At 34.0% G+C, this 14,402-nt stretch overlaps 1 protein-coding gene across 3 annotated transcripts in view; it reads left to right on the forward strand.

The window, feature by feature from the left end:
* The window catches only part of LOC107742951 (rap guanine nucleotide exchange factor 4-like), a 60,596-nt gene extending 47,497 nt beyond the window's left edge, over positions 1-13,099 (forward strand). For all 3 annotated transcript variants that reach the window (XM_016556035.1, XM_016556037.1, XM_016556036.1), the window contains 12 exons: positions 2,179-2,209; positions 2,761-2,839; positions 3,893-4,039; positions 6,024-6,121; positions 6,245-6,370; positions 9,479-9,657; positions 10,698-10,788; positions 10,932-10,982; positions 11,078-11,165; positions 12,324-12,388; positions 12,471-12,525; positions 12,608-13,099. In XM_016556035.1, the coding sequence (XP_016411521.1) occupies positions 2,179-2,209; positions 2,761-2,839; positions 3,893-4,039; positions 6,024-6,121; positions 6,245-6,370; positions 9,479-9,657; positions 10,698-10,788; positions 10,932-10,982; positions 11,078-11,165; positions 12,324-12,388; positions 12,471-12,525; positions 12,608-12,738 (1,141 nt within the window). In that variant the 3' untranslated portion in view covers positions 12,739-13,099. The remainder of the gene's footprint in view (positions 1-2,178; positions 2,210-2,760; positions 2,840-3,892; positions 4,040-6,023; positions 6,122-6,244; positions 6,371-9,478; positions 9,658-10,697; positions 10,789-10,931; positions 10,983-11,077; positions 11,166-12,323; positions 12,389-12,470; positions 12,526-12,607) is intronic.
* Positions 13,100-14,402: the final 1,303 nt, after the last annotated feature.

Raw genomic sequence — 14,402 nt, forward strand, 5'->3', positions numbered from 1 at the left:
TTTTTTGGCAAAGTCTAATCTGGCCTTGTTTGCAGCTTGTGGTGAGGCCTCTGTATTTGCTCTGGTGAAGTCTTCTCTTGATTGTAGACGTTGACAGAGACTCGTCTGCCTCCTGGAGAGTGTTCTTCTCTTGGCTGGATGTTGTGAAAGGGCTTTTCTTTACCACGGAGAGGATTCTCTGATCGTCCACCACTGTTTCCTCTGTGGACGTCCAGTGCGGTCTTTTTTTCTCAGAACGTACCAACTGTTGATTTGGCCGCTCCTAATGTTCCTGCTATCTCTCTGATGGATCTGTTTTGATTGTGAAGCCTAACAATTGTCTGTTTCACTTGTACTGTATGAAGAGATGCTTTGACTGCATGATCAGCTTCCGAATGCAAATGGCACACTTAGAATCACCTACAGAACTTTTACCTGCTTAATTGATGTAGAAATAATGAAGGAATAGCCCACATCTGTCCATGAAACAGCTTTTGAGTCAGTTGTCCAATATGGTCCCTTATTGTGGAAAAAGGGGGCGGTACATATTAAAGAGCTGTAATTCCTTAACCTTTCCTCTAATTGCGATGAGAATATCCTCAAATTAAAGCGCAGAGTGTGCACGTTAAGCCCATATTCATTATAGAACTGTATATAACTTGAATATGTTTTGGTCAGCAGCTAAAACAATACAAATTGTGCCCGTGTCTAAACATATATGGACATAACTGTACATAATATAAATTATATGAATATAAATATATGTAAATATTTTCAAAATATATACTGTATGGATGTGTATTTAGATATACATAATAAATATACACAGTACATAGATATACATTATGCAAACAAAAACTTTTACAGTTTTTCTCATTCACTTTGGTGCATTTCTCGATCGATCCTTAATATTTGCAAAGAAGTATGTGCATTTCTCAAAACAATTCGTACAAACAGCACCACACAATGGATTACCTGCAAAAGCCTGTAACTTACTCAAAATCTTTAGTTCATTTCTCAAAAGTAAGTATTAATGTCAATGAACATATCAGTGGCATCAGAATGAAAAGTCCTCGTGCCATTGTTCACAAGCAAGATAGTCAAAATGCTTAGTCATGTTGTCAATATAACAGTGCACTCTGTTAGTATTACCTGATACTAAAAACTATGGCAACAGTTTGTATTGAATAGCTGTATTGAAATGCATAAGGCTGCACTTCTTATATGCCATATATCCATTTCAAAAGAACAAATTCACGCATTACTGTATGTGGGGTATTCATTGAAAGAGACAGGATAGGATTCACAGTTTCACTTTTACTAGCGGTCTGACAAAAACAACAACAAAACAAACTAGTACAACGTTGTTGTGATATAGAAAACGAAATATAGGCACAAATGCGAAAATACAAAATTAGAAAGGCAAACACAGGAAACACCCCTTAGACAGAACTTTGCTTTTGCATGCAGCTCTGTATGAGGAATTTCAGAGAACTGGTTTATCATTGGTTGATCCACATTCTCTTCATGAAAGTCAAGATTCCCCTGCACAATTCATGGCGAATTTACAAAAAGTCTATTAGAAATGTGTAGAAAATATGCTTGACAGTTTATGACAACTAGATCAACCATTTTGCATTTAATGACGTATACGATGAACTAATGCCTAGATGTTTTGAGGGGTAAGACTATTGCACAGAGAACTATATAATACATTTTGAGCAACATGACAATAGCAACTGATACCGCAGACAAACCGCAGACAAGTTAGTTTTATCGTCAAAGCTCTGTAGTTTTTATTGTGTGTGCAAAACATATCATGTTAAGCAATACAATGATGATTGAGGGATGATGAGTAATTACATGATCCTCAAAAGCCTGATGTATCTTATTTGATACTCACAATTTAACTTGATTTTTATAAGTAATCATGTATGGATAACCAAGTAAACATAAGTTGCTTCAGTCCAGTAAGTTTTCATCTTTCGTCTTTTACCTTCTAAAATCAGATGAAGGAAGGCATGTAGCAGATTATGTACAACAGGCTTTTCATAAAAACTGTGATCATGTTGATAATGTAGAGGTCTCAGAAATGTGCATATATACTGTAATACAGCTGTTTTTTTCTACCAGATTGATAATGTTCAGAGAACCCTTTTACTTGCTCATAATCGTAACACTCATAAGATTTATTCACAGCTGTGATGATGGCCGGCCCTCTCAGAAAAAGGTGAGGGGGAAATAAAAACAAGCAGAGTTTCTGTAGTATTCTCTTCAGTGCTGAATAAGTGTCATGTGATAGTCCTTCTCCCGAGGGATGATGAGTAATTACATGATCCTCAAAAGCCTGATGTATCTTTAACAATTTAACTTGATTTTTATAAGTAATCATGTATGGATAACCAAGTAAACATAAGTTGCTTCAGTCCAGTAAGTTTTCATCTTTCGTCTTTTACCTTCTAAAATCAGATGAAGGAAGGCATGTAGCAGATTATGTACAACAGGCTTTTCATAAAAACTGTGATCATGTTGATAATGTAGAGGTCTCAGAAATGTGCATATATACTGTAATACAGCTGTTTTTTTCTACCAGATTGATAATGTTCAGAGAACCCTTTTACTTGCTCATAATCGTAACACTCATAAGATTTATTCACAGCTGTGATGATGGCCGGCCCTCTCAGAAAAAGGTGAGGGGGAAATAAAAACAAGCAGAGTTTCTGTAGTATTCTCTTCAGTGCTGAATAAGTGTCATGTGATAGTCCTTCTCCCTCATTTCAGCACAAAGTCCTGCTGCGTCAGTTCAGCACAGGGAACGACAGACTGCAGAAGAAACAGCCGATCAAAAGCACAGACGAGAGTGAGTCTGCATCTGCTCTCTGTTGTGACTGACAGAACACTATTCTCTCCTGTGGTTAATTTCACAGATGTGATAGATAGATAGCTAGATAGATAGATAGACAGACAGACAGACGCGCACACACACACACACACACACAAGCTATTTTTCCATTCTTATCACCATATTGACTGCCATTTCCTCTGTTTTCATTAGTGTTTGATTAATTGCAGGGTGATTAATTCCATGTTTGCAGCGTGATTCTTATCTCTTTGACCTCTGGCTGACCATATGAGCTCTTTGCTGTAGCATTTCACATTCTGCATCCCAGTGCTGCTACTCTCTGAGACAGACGCTTCATACTCACTGCCAGTAACGTCTGCTACAGTGTGACCCAGTGCTTTAGATACAGTGAAGCATTCACAATAGCACAAACAAGATTTTCAAGCAAAACATTTGACAAAAATAAGTTTGTTAAGTTCTGAAATGCTACATCAATAGTTACCCTTGTGAAAAGGAAGAACACCCTTGAATGCAGTATTGGTCGCTTTTGGTTAAAAGCATCTGCCAAATGCATAAATGTTCATGTAAAATGAATGGCAACAGGACAAAGTGTCTTTCTGTACATTATTCCTTACAGTTTATCATTATATATTATAATCATTATATTATTATATTTAATGAGTGGTTATGGAACTTTACTTGAATACAAAGGGGATTTTATTTATTTACTTTTTTTGTAAATAAAACATCGTAAGGGTTTAGCTGTAACCTTTGTCCCAGGGCAACATGGCAAGAAAATGTCATTTCTATTTATTTTGAGTGGGATCAACAATTAGAGAGAGATCTGTCATAGAACAGAAGAGTCAAAAGTGAAATAATCAACCAAAAATAGACGGGAAGAGTCACAAAAAGAAGGTTCAAAAGAGGTCAAGATTTTAGGACAAAGAATAGATGTGAATCAATGACATGTGTATCTTTAATTGAAGGTAATAATGTTTTGTGATTAAAAACAATTGATTATCAATGTTTAATGTTAATGTTCTTTTCAAATGCGTGTGTGTTGTGTTGAAGTCCTCTTTAAGGTGTACTGCAGTGATCATACGTACTCCACTATCCGAGTGCCTGTCGCTGCGTCTGTCAGAGAGGTCATCGCCGCTGTTACCGATAAGCTGGGGTCAGGAGATGATCTTCTGCTCATCCACCTCAACTCAGCCGGAGGTGAACACACACACACACACAGCTGTAGCATTTCACATTCTGCATCCCAGTGCTGCTACTCTCTGAGACAGACGCTTCATACTCACTGCCAGTAACGTCTGCTACACTGTGACCCAGTGCTTTAGATACAGTGAAGCATTCACAATAGCACAAACAAGATTTTCAAGCAAAACATTTGACAAAAATAAGTTTGTTAAGTTCTGAAATGCTACATCAATAGTTACCCTTGTGAAAAGGAAGAACACTTTAGCATATACTTTAAAAAAAAGAGTACTTATTAAGCAAAAATTACTTAATTATGAAAAATTACTTAAGTGCGAAGGGAATGTAATTTTTTGGGGCACTTAATTGCATGCTAATTGTAATTAAATGAAAATGTATTGTAGTTTAAAATTATATTAAATGCATTTAGCTAAACTTTACATTTTCGAACCAATTTAAGTGAGACTTTATTACATTTTTATATGCATTTTTATATGCAATTCTGTTGTCTAGTTTAAGTATACTACAATTGTAAAAATGCTAAAACACTAAAACCAAAATGTAGTTTAATGGAATTTCTACTGAAACGTACATGTCATGTATTTCAAATATATTTGCAATTACACATTTGTAATGATGAAGTTGTGATTTGGTACATTAAAATTTAAATAAATATTAAACTACACTTAACTGCATGTAAATGTCCTTTTATTTCATTACATTTATATTATCTGCAAGTACGGATTTTAAAAATATACTTTTAAGATCTGAAGTGCACATTAAATACAATTAAGTGCAATCCTTTTTTAAAAGGGTTTGCTGTTTAAAAAGAAGGTAAAACTGTGACACTTTGTGGGATTTTCAGCAACAACATTCAATAAAAGCTTATGTAAGAGGCTATTGGTTGGATATCTCAGTTTTGGTTCTTTCGTAAACTGCACACATTAGGTCTCATAAACCAATAGTACATACTATACTAGATTTGTGAATTTTCGGAAGAATATGTAAGTGGAGCTTGTGCAGAACTCGCTAACAAGATATTTCTAAATGACTAGTTCACCCAAATCATTTTTTTGGGAAAATGCATTCATCCTTACAGCATCCAAGATGTAGATGAGTGTGTTTCTTCATCAGATTTGGAGAAATGTAGCATTCCATCACTTGCTCAGCAATGGATGCTCTGCAGTGAATGGGTGCCGTCAGAATGAGAGTCCAAACAGCTGATAAAAACATCACAAGTAATCCACACCACTCCAGTACATCAGTTAATGTCTTGTAAAACAAAAAGCTGCTTGTTTGTAAGAAACAAATCCATCACCAAGACGTTTTAACTTTAAACTGTCACTTCTGTCCGAAATACCCATCCATAATCTATATTAACACTTCCTCCAGTGAAAATGTCCACCCCCTGTTTCCCCTCACATTAAAATAAACAGACTTATTTGTTTTGGACTGTTTGCTTTGTAAACTGTGCTTGATCTGTGCATATTTCTCTCCTGATTCAGATGAGACAACTTTTTCACAGGAGAAAGCAATATTATAAATACTGGATTCGTATTTTAAAGTATCAGTTTGAATAACAAATTTGTTTCTTACAAACAAGCAGCTTTTCGTTTTACAAGATGTTAACTGATGGACTGGAGTGGTGTGGATTATTGTGATGTTTTTATCAGCTGTTTGGACTCTCATTCTGACGGCACCCATTCACTGCAGAGCATCCATTGGTGAACAAGTGATGCAATGCTACATTTCTACAAATCTGTTCCCATGAAGAAACAAACTCATCTGCATCTTAGATGGCGTAAATTTTCAGCAAATTTTCACTTTTGGGTGAACTATTCCTTTTAACTTGTTATTTGCTTTTTGACATGTAAATATTGCAAAAATACTTAGCATAGTTATTTTTAATAAGTAACTTCATGGTTTAGTCATTTGAGAAGCAGCTGATTACTGACATCTTTAAAAGCAGAATGACTGATGGCTGTGTGTTTGTGTTTTTCAGATAAAGAGCTTCTAAAGCCAGCAGATGTGTCCATCTTCTCATCACTGAGCATTAATGGTCGTCTGTTTGTCTGCCCGAGGGACCAGATCGACTCTTTGGTGTGTAAGAGCCCCCGGAGACTGCATTTATAACACACATCGGCTGTAAACACGCAGGATCAAACATACATTAGCTTACTGACTGGCTGATTAACTGATGAATCGATCGACTCGTTCATGCAGACTCCGCTGCCGGAGCAGGAAGGGCCGTCTGCAGGCTCCATGTCCACGTTTGAGCTCATGAGCTCGAAAGATCTGGCTCATCAGATGACTCTCTACGACTGGGAGCTCTTCGACTGTGTACACGAGGTACAAACACTTTGGTTTTAAAATTACTCTCACTTAAAGGGCTAGTTCACCCAAAAATGAAAATCCTGTCATTGTTTATGCATCCTCATGTCATTTCAAACTCACTTTGGCTCATCTTCAAAACACAAATGAAGATATTTTGAATGAAACCTGAAAAGATTTTGTCCCTCTAATAAATGTCCATGCAACCAAAATGTTGACATTTCAAAAAGTTCATGAAAACATGTAAAAGTAATCCAGATGAATAAAGCAGTTTAATCCAAGTCTGAAAAGACATAATATCTTTATATGATGAACAAATTTAATTTCAAATTTTCATTGTTTTACATATAAACATTGATCAATGCACATACAGTTGTGCTCATACGTTTACATACCCCTTGCAGAATATGCAAATATGTTAATAATTTTAACAAAATAAGAGAGCTCATGAAAATTGCATGTTATTTTTTATTTAGTACTGTGCTGAATAAGCTATTTCACATAACAGATGTTTATATATACTCCACCAGAAAAAATAATAACTGAATTTATAAAAATGACCCCATTCAAAAGTTTACATACCCTTGAATCTTAATACTGTGTGTCGTTTCCTGGATGATCCACGACTGTTTTTCTGTTTTGTGATAGTTGTTCATGAGTCCCTTGTTGGTCCTGAGCAGTTCAACTGCCTGCTGTTCTTCAGAAAAATCCCCCAGCTCCTGCACATTCTTTGGTTTTCCAGCATCTTCTGCATATTTGAACCCTTTCCAGCAGTGACTGTATGATTTTGAGATCAATCTTTTCACACTGAGGACAACTGAGGGACTCATATGAAACTATTACAGAAGATTCAAACGCTCACTGATGCTCCAGAAGGAAAAACCATGCATTAAGAGCCGGGGGTGAAAACTTTTTGAATTTGAAGATCAGGGTAAATTTAACTTGTTTTGTCTTCTGAGAAACATGTAACTATTTTCTGTAGCCTCTGAAGGGCAGTACTAAATGAAAAAAATATTATATTTAGGCAAAATAAAAAAAATGTACACATCTCCATTCTGTTCAAAAGTTTTCACCCCCCGGCTCTTAATGCATGGTTTTTCCTTCTGGAGCATCAGTGAGCGTTTGAATCTTCTGTAATAGTTGCATATGAGTCCCTCAGTTGTCCTCAGTGTGAAAAGTTACTTACATTAATACTTACTTTTGAGAGATGAACTAAAGATTTTGAGTAAGTTACAGGCTTTTGCAGGTAATCCATTGTGTGGTGCTGTTTGTACGAATTGTTTTGAGAAATGCACATACTTCTTTTCAAATATTAAGGATGAATCGAGAAATACACCAAAGTGAATGAGAAAAACTGTAAAAGTTTTTGTTTACATAATGTATATCTATGTACTGTGTATATTTATTATGTATATCTAAATACACATCCATACAGTATATATTTAGAAAATATTTACATGTTTTTACATATATTTATATTCATATAATTTATATTATGTACAGTTAGGTCCATATATATTTAGACACAAGCACAATTTGTATTGTTTTAGCTGCTGACCAAAATATATTTAAAATATATATAATTAAATGAAAAAAATATTATATTTAGGCAAAATAAAAAAAATTTACACATCTCCATTCTGTTCAAAAGTTTTCGCCCCCGGCTCTTAATGCATGGTTTTTGCTTCTGGAGCATCAGTGAGCGTTTGAATCTTCTGTAATACTTGCATATGAGTCCCTCAGTTGTCCTCAGTGTGAAAAATGGATCTCAAAATCATACAGTCACTGTTGGAAAGGGTTCAAATATGCAGAAGATGCTGGAAAACCGAAGAATGTGCAGGAGCTGGGGGATTTTTCTGAAGAACAGCAGGCAGTTGAACTGCTCAGGAACAACGCAGGACTCATGAACAACTATCACAAAACAGAAAAACAGTCATGGATCATCCAGGAAACGACACACAGTATTAATATTCAAGGGTATGTAAACTTTTGAATGGGGTCATGTTTATAAATTCAGTTATTATTTTTTTCTTGTGGAGTATATATAAACATCTATTATGTGAAATAGCTTATTCAGCACAGTACTAAATAAAAATAACATGCAATTTTCATGAGCTCTCTTATTTTGTTAAACTTATTAACATATTTGCATATTCTGCAAGGGGTATATAAACTTATGAGCACAACAGCATATACCCTTGTGAAAAATAAATGTGCCTTATTTTACTGAATGTGCACTTGTAGTGTGCTTAAAATATCCAAATCAAATCTCTAAAAACTGTACTTGCAGATCATATAATATTAATAAAATAAAAGTGTTCTTTCAAGAGAGTACACTTCCAAGATTGTTTCTTAACGCACTTACAGTAAGTACAATTTGTATTAAAATATAAAAAGTGCACCTTGTAATAATCTCAAAATTAAACGTTTTGCCTTTAAACACATTTTAAATCATTATGCTTTTAATTTGAACTGTAGTGTGTTATTCAGTATTACATTTAAAGTAATTAATGTACTAAATTGCAACTTCATCATTACAAATGTGTAAATACAGATATATTTAAATATACATGACATACAAGTTTCAATAAAAGTGACAATATAGTATATTTTAGTTTACCATAAATGTTTGGCAGAGCATTCAGCAGTACTTTAACCATATTTCATATAAGATAATAGAAGTGATTTTGAAATGACATTTAAAAAAGTCCTACTTAAAGGGATAGTTCACCCAAAAATGAAAATTTGATGTTTATCTGCTTACCCCCGGGGCATCCAAGATGTAGGTGACTTTGTTTCTTCAGTTCAAAATTTCGGCTGATTGCATTTAATATAAACTAAACTATAATATGATTTCATTTCATTGCAATATATTATCTATACATATAGTGCATTTTCATTTAATTGCTGTTTCACTCAGTTTTAATTGTCTGAAAATATTCAATTCAAATCACACTTAAATATATTATTTTTGCAACAAGTGCTCTTTTAAAAGTATGCTACAGTCTTCTTTTTCTCAAGAGTTCTAAAATAATCTTTATTATTATGTGTCTACATTTATATTGCATTGTATTAATCACCATTTCCAGTGGAGTTCTAGTAATTGTCTGTGTATTTGTGTTTTAGCATGAGCTGATCTACCACACGTTTGGCCGTCAGCACTTCAAGAAGACCACGGCTAATCTGGATCTGTTCCTGCGGCGCTTTAATGAGGTTCAGCTGTGGGTGGTCACAGAGGTTTGTTTGTGTCTCACGCTCAGCAAACGCGTCCAACTGCTCAAGAAGTTTATCAAGATCGCCGCGCAGTGAGTCTTCACTCATAAACATGTGACGTGTGTGTGTGTGTGTGTGTGTGTGTGTGTGTGTGTGTGATGAGTCATTTTGTTCAGAGGAGCGTTAATAATATATATGTACACATCTTGTCCCTTGTGAAAAAATTTACACTTTAGCATACTTGTGCTTATTATAGAAATAATACTCTAAAAGAATATACTTACTGTGAGTGCAAACTGAATGTAATGTTTCTGGATGCTTAATTGCATTTAATTACAATTAAATGCAAATGTAGGTTACACTTTATTTTAAGGTGTCCTTGTTACAGTGTAATTATACATTTAAGTACTGAGTAATATCAATTGACTTGTGTACTTTATATATGGTTAGGATTAGGGTTTGGCTTAGGGTTACTTGCATGTAATTATGCATAATTAATTGTTATTATAATAGTGCGTACATGTAGCATGTGTAACAAGGACACCTTAAAATAAAGTGTTACCAAAATGTATTATTTGTTTAAATTCAAATTAAATGCAGTAAGAGTGTTTTTTGACCCACTTAAGTAGGACTTAAATACGTCTTTATATGTATTTTTATAATTAGCTCTATTGTCTTTGAAATGGTTAAAGTGTACTACTGGATGTACACACACAAGCATTTACGGTAAACTATATTGAAATGTATTTGTAATTACACATTTACACATTTGAAGTTGCTATTTAGTACATTTATAATATATTAGCTTTAAATGTAATATTGAATAACAAACTACAAATTATAATCAAGTACTTCACATGTGTTTTAGTATGTTAGTCAACATATCAAAATAAGCGTACTACTGTAATAAATGACAAAAGATTATTAAAACATAATGATTTAAAATGGACTTTAAAGTAAATCTTTTCATTTAAAATTATTACAAAGTGCATTTTTTAAAGTGTACTTAAATGTGTTATAAAGCAACATACTCAGGTGTCTCATTTTCATTAATGGTGTAGTTGTGTGTCACAGTCTATGCTGTCTAGACTGCTCTTCTCTAAATTATGTGTGTGTTTTTGCTCTTTTTAAGCTGTAAAGAGTTTAAGAATTTGAACTCATTCTTTGCCATTATCATGGGCCTGGGAAACCCTGCGGTCTGTCGACTCAGTCACACATGGGAGGTGAGTATTCAACACACCTTGCTTGAACTTGTGACTGAGATATTATATATTATACACACACACAAAGACAGAAAACAGATACTGTCATGACTGACTGCTTAGTTCCATGTTTAACACTGATTCTCTGATATGCTTTTTCACAGAAACTGCCCAGCAAGTTCAAGAAGTTTTATGGAGAGTTTGAAAACCTGATGGTGAGTTCAGCATGGTAGTTCAACTGCTAGTGACCTAAACATGTCACCTAACATGAAAAGAGGATTTCAGAGATCTATTGTCTTTCTCATTGCAGGATCCCTCCAGAAATCACAGAGCGTATCGACTTACAGTGGCCAAGTTAGAGCCACCTATCATTCCCTTTATGCCTTTGTTAATTAAAGGTGAGCGCTGCTCTGAAATCACACACACACACACACCGGTCAAATGCTGCTTTATTAGTAGCATTTTCCATATTTTTGAATAATATTACAGTTTTTTTCGATTGCTAAATGACAGTGGGCACAACTGGAGCTACATGTGCAAAACTCTAACTACAGTCTGCACAGCAGCAGTTCATGTGGACCAAACTCTAGTTCGTTTTTCATTGCTTGAACACAGTTTTCAAAACTCTACACACTTATCCCATGACTTTAACCACAACCTGCACAACACTGTGGATTTACAGCACTTTGTTCAAATGCTAACACACTGCTGTCAAAACTGTGAACCACACATTCAAAACAGAATAGATTTCAGCCTTGTGCCTTTCAAACACTGCTGATTGCAATTTCAGCTGAGTAACTAAGTAACGTAATTAGTTACTTTTTTTATGGAGTAACGCAATATTGTAATGCATTACTTTTAAAAGTAACTTTCCCCAACACTGATTGTAACACATCTATATGGTCTTATTAGTAGCATTGTCCACATTTTAATTCAGTTTAATTCATAAATGAATTCATTAATAAAAACATGTTTTATTAATTAATGGTTACATTTCAGTTTTGGTCAAAATGTAAATGTATTTAATAAATCAAATAATACTATAATGATTGTATATATGTTTTAAATATATTTTTTTAAATAATTTAAAATGTAACTTATTTTGTAAGGTTCATTTGAATAATTATTCAAAAAAATATTTGTAAATAATATTCTGATATATAATAAAATATTATATATAATAAATAATGCATCTATTTATATGCATATGTCAATTTAAGACAATAATAATGATTAATCCTCAACATAACAATAATTACGTTATTAAAAATGCTATATTAAGTATACAACAAAATTAGCCACAATAAATGAAATACAACTCATACATTTTACTATTCTGTACATTTGGATATTTATTCACACATAATTCATGCAGTATGTGCACAATCAAAGCAAGGAGAAACTAATAGCAAGTTACAGTAACTGCAATAATCTGATGAAGTCAAGAGTCAAAATTCTCATTTAATGGAAGCCACAAAATGTTGTGAAGAACTGTTTCATGACACAAAAAGATGCAGGTTTTAGCATTGCTTAAACGTCCACTTCTGCGCTTTCAGACATGACTTTCACGCACGAGGGTAACAAGACGTTTACTGACAGATTGGTGAACTTTGAGAAGATGGTGAGTTTGCAAGGGACCTATCTCACCATCCCTGAGATCGTTTTAAATGGGACTTGTTTAATATGTCTTGTGTGCTTTCCAGAGAATGATCGCAAACACAGTCAGAATCATGAGATACTGCCGGAGTCAGCCATTCAGTAAGACACCAACATAAACTTCACATCAGACTCATGTTTGAGTTCATCTGATTCAGCGTTTCTCTCGCTTTCACACCTGCAGATCAAGAAGCACCGCAGGCGACTGGTAAAAGCCATCAGGATGTGCGGAGCTACATGCGTCACATTAGCGTGATTGACAACCAGCGTACCCTGTCCCAGCTGTCCCACAGACTGGAGCCGCGCCGGACCTGATCCTCGGCCCTCAGTGCTGCTTCACCTCTGCCAGTCAATAAGCTAGAGCTGCACATGAACAGAAGCCTTCCTCCGCTGCAGCGTATGCACACACAAGGGCTTTCCCTTTCTTTGGCTGCTTGTGTGAAAGCGTGGCTTCATTTCAGTGTACGGCTGTGGACGTTCAGAGCTCTGTTTGTGACCTTTCTTATATTCTGCCACGGATCAGATGTTCCCCTTGCTTTCAGATTGTGTTTGGAACAGTTGGACACTTTAAATGGTGTTTTGGAGTTTCAAAGAGTTTGTCCTGTGGGAGCTTTTGGAGACTCTTTTTTCATCATTTGAAGGACATTCTGAGTTTGCTGACCTTAAAAATACAGTTTAAAAATTTGGGGTTATTATGTTTTTTTTTTGTTTTTTTTTAAAGAAATTAATACTCAGCAAGGATGCATTAAATTGATGAAAAGTGACAGTGAAGACATTTATAATGTTACAAAAGATTTCAAATAAATGCTGTTCTTTTGAACTTTGTATTCATCAAATAATCCTAAAAATATATCACAGTCTCCACAAAAAACAAACTAAAACACACCCACACACAAATATATATTAGTGCTATCAAACGATTAATCGCGATTAATCGCATCCAAAATAAAAGTTTTTGTTTACATAATAAATGTGTGTGTGCTGTGTATATTTATTATGTATATATAAATACACACACATGCATGTATATATTTAAGAAAAATATGTTAAATTTATATATTAAATATGTTTATATATGATGTAAATTATATAAATATAAATATATACATGTAAATATTTTCAAAATATACGCTGTATGTGTTTGTATTTATATAAGCATAATAAATATACACAGAACACACACACATATGTTATGCAAACAAACACTTTTATTTTGGATGCGATTAATCGCGATTAATCGTTTGACAGCACTAATATATATATATTATTTTTAATTTATTAATTTATTATAATAATAGAAGGATCGTGTGAATGAATAAATAAATAAATGCAGCCTTGGTAAGCATAAGAAACTTCTTTCAAAAACATAAAAAAGTATTACCAACTCCAAACTTTTGAATGATAGTGTTTATCAATCATCTCAAAGCATTTCAAATTTCATTTCTACTTGTTTTTTAAGATTATGATTTATGGAAGTTTTGGACTGGATGTAAATTTTATCAAGATATTTATATCATCATGAAGAAGAAGAAGAAACAAACCCTAAATGGTGAAATGAGAAATTATGAGCACATTTCAAAAGCCTGTTGTTGGCTTGTCTGCAAACTTTATACCTCTGTGTGTCTTGTGTGAATAAAACTGTGGTAAGATGACACGTTACAGACATGTCAATGTCTTTTTTTTCACTCATTCGTAATTAAGTATTGTCCTTTTCAATTTGTCTCAGTTGATTTCATATAGTTTACAGCTTAAGAACAAATTTTCTTTAGTAAGCAGGTCCCAAAAACTGTTATCACATGCTCAGAATATATATTATATTATATTATTATATGTGACCCTGGAGCACAAAACCAGTCTTAAGTCGCTGGGGTATATTTGTAGCAATAGCCAACAATACATTGTATGGGTCAAAATTATCGATTTTTATTTTATGCCAAAAATCATTAGGATATTAAGTAAAGATTATGTTCCATGAAGAT

Source organism: Sinocyclocheilus rhinocerous, unplaced genomic scaffold, assembly GCF_001515625.1.
Source record: "Sinocyclocheilus rhinocerous isolate Xijiao unplaced genomic scaffold, SAMN03320098_v1.1 scaffold45, whole genome shotgun sequence".
Lineage (NCBI taxonomy): Eukaryota > Metazoa > Chordata > Actinopteri > Cypriniformes > Cyprinidae > Sinocyclocheilus > Sinocyclocheilus rhinocerous.